General features: G+C 46.5%; 1 protein-coding gene across 3 annotated transcripts; it reads left to right on the top strand.

Moving 5' to 3' along the window:
• The first annotated feature begins 132 nt into the window (after positions 1-132).
• FUT11 (fucosyltransferase 11) lies at positions 133-5,632 on the top strand. Of its 3 annotated transcripts, none has more exons than XR_006887380.1 (4): positions 133-896; positions 1,007-1,632; positions 3,031-3,553; positions 3,911-5,632. XR_006887380.1 is itself a non-coding variant. In XM_046652118.1 (4 exons), the coding sequence occupies exons 1-3, from the start codon at positions 189-191 to the stop codon at positions 2,762-2,764; spliced, it is 1,362 nt and encodes a 453-aa protein (XP_046508074.1). In that variant the 5' UTR covers positions 133-188; the 3' UTR covers positions 2,765-2,794; positions 3,031-3,125. The 3 variants fall into 3 exon arrangements, 2 of the variants coding, with proteins under 2 accessions (XP_046508074.1, XP_046508073.1); XM_046652118.1 differs by lacking the exon at positions 3,911-5,632 and adding an exon at positions 2,737-2,794 and having other exon boundaries at positions 3,031-3,125; XM_046652117.1 differs by having other exon boundaries at positions 3,031-5,632.
• Positions 5,633-6,002: the final 370 nt, after the last annotated feature.

Below are 6,002 nucleotides of genomic sequence, written 5' to 3'. Positions count from 1 at the left end.
ATGTTTACCCGCGACTATCACTTTCCCTCCAGTTCTTCCTGCCAGGATTAGCAGCTCCTGGGGAGTGGCCGGCAGAGCGGAGCTGCGCATGCGCAATCTGCTCCCGTGGCGTAGGACCTCGTCCCCGGGCGACTCACTGCGAGGCGGAGTCCAGTGCTAGCTGAGGGGTGCCGGCTGCCAGAGTGGATATGGGGCCCAGCCGCACCGGGGCTGTACTTGCCGCCCTGGGAGTGCTTAGTGTCTGTGCGGTCAGCGGCCCGGGGCCCGAGGCGGAGAGGGAGACCGGTGGGGACGCGGGGTGGGCGGAGCCGTGGGATGGCGCGGTTTTCCGGCCGCCCTCAGCGCTGGGCGCGGTGGGGGTGGCGCGCAAGCCCGGGACCCCGCGGCTGGGGAGGGAGGAGGCCGTGGACTTGCCGGTGCTGCTGTGGTGGAGCCCAGGGCTGTTTCCCCACTTCCCAGGAGACTCGGAGCGCATCGATTGCGCGCGCGGCGCGTGCCTGGCGTCCCGAGACCGAGGGATGCGGGGAGACCCGCGGACGCGCGCACTGCTGTTCTACGGCACCGACTTCCGCGCGTCTGAGGCGCCACTACCGCGCATGGGGCACCAGAGCTGGGCGCTCCTGCATGAGGAGTCGCCCCTAAACAACTTCTTGCTGAGCCATGGTCCGGGCATCCGCCTCTTTAATCTTACCGCCACTTTCAGCCGCCACTCAGACTACCCGCTGCCACTGCAGTGGCTGCCCGGCACTGTCTATCTGCGCAGCGCCGCGCCGCCGCTCCAGGAGCGCGCAGAGTGGCGCCGTCGCGGCTATGCGCCGCTGCTTTATTTGCAGTCCCACTGCGACGTGCCTGCGGACCGGGACCGCTACGTGCGAGAGCTCATGCGCTACATCCGGGTGGGTGAGGGCGTGGCGGGGGTCGGGGGCGAGGGGGGCGGAGGCCAGGACCGGTGGTGTCCGGGCCGACATGCCGTACCCTCCTGAGTACTGTCCTCTACCCCACTTAGGTGGACTCGTACGGGAAATGCCTGCAAAATCGGGAGCTGCCCACTCCGCGGTTACAGGACACAGCCACAGCCACCACCGAGGATCCAGAGCTCTTGGCCTTCTTGTCCCGCTATAAGTTCCATTTGGCCCTCGAAAATGCCATCTGTAACGACTACATGACAGAAAAACTGTGGCGCCCCATGCACCTCGGTGCTGTGCCTGTGTACCGCGGCTCTCCCTCTGTGAGGGACTGGATGCCCAACAATCACTCCATCATCCTCATTGACGACTTTGAATCACCTCAGAAGCTGGCAGAGTTTATTGACTTTCTGGATAAGAACGATGAGGAATATATGAAATATCTGGCATACAAGGAACCTGGGGGCATCACCAACCAATTCCTTCTGGATAGTCTGAAGCATCGGGAGTGGGGAGTGAATGATCCTTTATTGCCTAACTACCTCAATGGCTTCGAGTGTTTCGTCTGTGACCACGAACTGGCTCGACTGGAGGCCGAGAAAGCCCATGCTGCCTCTCCTGGAGACATTCCTCTCCCTGAGCCTCACATTGCCCAGCTCTCACACCTGGACTGCCCAATGCCCACACCTGGCTTTGGCAGTGTGGAAGAGATTCCTGAGAATGACAGGTAATGGTAGCTGGGGTTACCTGCGGCCATCAAATCAAATGATGTACTTACTTGCTTACTGTGTGCAATGAACTAGCACTAGGTGCTGAGGGAATGTTGTTATAAGGAAGTTATGACATGGGATCACTTTGCCTTTAAGGTGTCAAGAATCTAGTTGGGTAGGTAAGACAAAAAGAGAAAGCTCAGTAAAAGATGTAAAATATAATTGAGGGCAACAACATATGAAAATCAGCTTTTGTGGACAGTATGTGCAATAGTGATTCAAAAACCCTTCAATCAGAGCAGAGGACCTGTTCAGGGAAGTGATGCGGGAGAGACAAAGTTGGGCAGACAAACTGGGGCCAGGCTATATATAGCTTGAATACCAGGCTGGGGAGTTGGACTGTCCTGAAAATCAACTCAGCTATTTATTGAGCACCTTCTACTTGGTAGGGATGAGGATGAAAAATACAAAGATGAGTGTTTTTAGGGAGGTTTGTCTGCAATAGTCAGGGTTTACATCTGGTAACCTGGCGTAATTTTATATAGCACCTCCTTTCACTCTTAAAATTACCATGAATTGGATGATAAATTATATGTTCACCCTAGACAGAATAGAAGGAATGCTTTCAAAAGATAATTAACAATGGTGAGCAGTGTGGATTGGAAGGGAAGTGAGGAGGCTATTGCAGGAGGTGGCAGAAGGTGGTGGCATTGAGAAACAAGGTCAGCAGGGGAGGTAGGGTAGGAAAATGTTGAAGCCACTTTCATCAAACCACACCTGTTTGGGGGAGAGGCCATAAAAGATTATTAAGTTTAAGAAAGATGCTGCTAGAATGGGCTGCAGAGACTGACTTGGACAGTGGATGGCAGCAGAGGGCTGTTGATATATGCTGCTGGCACACTGGCCCTGGGAGTGGAGTCCTCCATCAAGTAATTTGTATCTAGTTTGTGCTGAACATAATATGATTTACTAGAGGAAAAGTGTAAAACATTAAAAAAAAAATAACATTCAGGCTATGTCTTATCTAGCCACTGGAAGCCACTGCACCTTCATTTTGATTATTAAAAATAAAGGTGCAACTTAAAAGGTAACCATCTAAATATGCTCCCTTGTTTCTATAGTGTGGCCCCTTGCCTTGCCTGCCTTTGACCTCCCTCCACACTTGGGAACCAACAGCAGGCAAGTCAGGAAGTTTAACTCATTGGGTGGGTTGTGTGATATATTCGTGTTTGTGGCTTATTGCATGTCACCTGGACTAGTACTGGATTTACTTCACGTTTCCTTTGCTTTGAAGCAGAAGCCTGTCCTAGCCAGGGACCACTGTATCTGCTTAAGATTCTTTAGCCCCATTCAGAGAAAGGCAGGACTCAGCTGTGCTGAGGTTCCATAATCCAACACCCATTTTGATGTTTCAGCTGGAAGGAGATGTGGCTGCAAGATTATTGGCAAGGTCTGGACCAGGGGGAAGCTCTTACTGCCATGATCCGCAACAATGAGACACAGCAGAGGAAATTTTGGGATTACCTACATGAAATCTTCATGAAAAGGAACCAAAATCTCTAATTACCCTTGTGAGAGCTTTTAACTTGGTAGAGCTTAGGAGATGGAAGTCCTTAATCTACCATGGGACATGAGAGGCATCCGCTGCACAAACTCTCATTCAACACTGTCTTATCATGAATTCAAAGAATTCCAGTTATATCCACTGATATTTTATCCTAATGATGTATAGCTAGGGTCTCAGCCTTTGGTAATAGGGCCACTCAAGAAGAGATGGAGGCATCCAGTTCATGGTATAGTGGGAAACAGAAGCCTGAAACACCCATTTGATTCAAGGTGCTGATCCAATAGAATTTTTAAAGAACTGATTATTTCGCTAGCAATTTCATCCTCTCAGTTGTGATTGGAACAATACCTTACTACTTGGCTATGAATGAGGTAAGATGAGCCAGGTTTAGGGTCTTAAAATTTCGGTGCTATTCCTCAAACCCTTCATTATTCAATACTTTTCCTAATCTATTTTCCTCATCCCTTGCTTTATAAACTTTTACACTGGTGGCGAAGCAAAACTCCTGGTGGGTTGTATTCTGGTTCTCTGGAGTTGTACTTTTTACATCATTTACTTTGCATTTCATGTCAAACTTTTTCCTTTAAATGGCTTTTTCTTTCCTGGTTTTCCACAATTTCTGATGGAGATGCAACAGCCTTGCCACCATTCCCACATTCATTCTCTCCTGCATTAAACTGGTTATAGATTTGACAGCTTTTCTTACTGAGTGTTTGCTTCTTATCTAGGGCATATCTGGAATGCCTTCTCTCCTCGTGAACAGCAAGATTCAGAAGCTAATGTATGCCATGTCAGTTTAATGAATTGTCTTGCTCAGATGGAGACTAAGGCTGGAAATGATGGCAGAAAAAGATATATATATATATATATATATACATAAAATATTTAAATGATTTTGAAATGTTAAAATAGGCCAATGTAAATCAAAGTGCAAATTTTTATAGGTCTTTGTTCTTTTGTCTACCTAGTGAACTATTCCCTCTATTTTATTATTTTTATATACTACAAGTCTCATTTTCCCCCAAAGAGTCATGAAAATTATGGTCAAAAAACCAGCCCAGCAATATAGCTCTAAAAATCATCTCATATTCTCTAGCACTTTTCACTCTAAGTGGGATGAATATTCCAACTTCATTCATTCTATTACTAGTTGATATCCTTCTATACAACTTTATGGTACTTACTGAGTCTGCATTTTGATGGAGCCCACCCAAGGCCCTAAGCTCAAGGTGATGAAAGGCGAGGCAAGAGATTTAAGCTACCACAAGTGGCTAGCTAAATAAAAAGCTTTTAGTCAGATTTGGGGATGTAGCTAAATGCTTCTATTGCTGTGGTTTGAACATACAGCTTAATGGGCAGGGAGCTTTTCCTGGGGCAGAGGGACAAGACCTTAGACATTGGACCTTAGAGCTACCCTGGTTGTAATGCTGTATTATGAATTATCACTAGAGAAGTCCCATAGCTTATCAATATATCTAGTTTAGTGTGTGTGTGTATGTATATGTATACACACACACATTAACTTACAACCAGATATATAAATGTATATATATTAGATGCTTCAAGAGGGTCTCATACTTATTGTGACATCTAAAGATGTGGAAAAGCTATAATTTAGGCTGGATTTCACTGCCATGGCAGTTCTTTTTTCATCTTATTCTTTAATAAAAGTGCTCTTCAAAACAGCATGGAAAGTTTGCTTACCCTGTTTGGACTTTTGCAGAAAAGAACAAGAGGGAAAGACAGACCTTCAAAAATACTTATGTTAAAATTTGATTTAGTAGGGATCCACAAAAGAAGTCAAATTCGGGACTCTGATTTCTAAGCTTGCAATCTATTTCAATGCAGGTGCTGCTTTATAGCGCAAAATATGTATTTCCCAAGTGCAAACTAAGGTTAGGACTCAAGTTTAATCATGTGCAATACAAGGGGTAAGTAATGGTTATGCAAGGTGTAGACTCACCCTTATCTAATTACACCAGTTCACATTGCCATTCGTTTAGCACTTTTATGTACAAAGTGGGCCAGTTGATTATGAATGATTGTGGCTGAAGACTCATGCCTGCTTTGTAGTCAGTGCTTCCTAGACTTTCTCCTTTATTGCTATCACCATAAAAGTATTCACAAAAGAGCAGGGTAAACCAGGTGCTACATTTCCACAAGGGAAAGCAGAATCAGGAATAGCCACATGGTATTTAACTACTAGGCTTCATTTCTTCTCTGGAGAAAGCAAGCATTGTGAATTTTCTCTGGTTTGGTGGGGCCCAGCCTGCTCTGTATACAGCAGCAGGCTTGGGGTTACTGGTGGTAGAAGTGTCTGACAGGAATCAGTTTTATTTGTTTTGCTGGAGTCGGGGGTGGAGCATGGGGCTGATTCCTTTATTACTCCAGGTGTTGCTATTTTCTATTATCTCAGGTTTCACTTTGTGTAATAAATGGCTTCTTTTAAACAGTGTCTTCTGCTTGGTTATACTTCTGGGTTGAGCATGATAAAGCTGGAGACTTGTAAAAATATTTCAAACATTTGTTCATTTAACAAGTATTTATTGGCACTACTCTAGGCACTGGGGATTCAGCACTGAACAATATAGACAAGGTCCCTACACTCGTGGTGCTTATATTTTAAATGGGTGTGAGGGGCCGACCCAGTGGCGCAGCGGTTAAGTTTGCACATTCTGCTTCAGCGGCCTGGGGTTCACCAGTTCGGATCCCAGGTGCGAACATGGCACTGCTTGGCAAGTCATGCTGTGGTAGGCGTCCCACATATAAAGTAGAGGAAGATTGGCATGGATGTTAGCTCAGGGCCAGTCTTCCTCAGCA

Source organism: Equus quagga, chromosome 2 (genome assembly GCF_021613505.1).
Source record: "Equus quagga isolate Etosha38 chromosome 2, UCLA_HA_Equagga_1.0, whole genome shotgun sequence".
NCBI lineage: Eukaryota > Metazoa > Chordata > Mammalia > Perissodactyla > Equidae > Equus > Equus quagga.
This window is presented reverse-complemented; position numbering and strand designations above follow the sequence as displayed.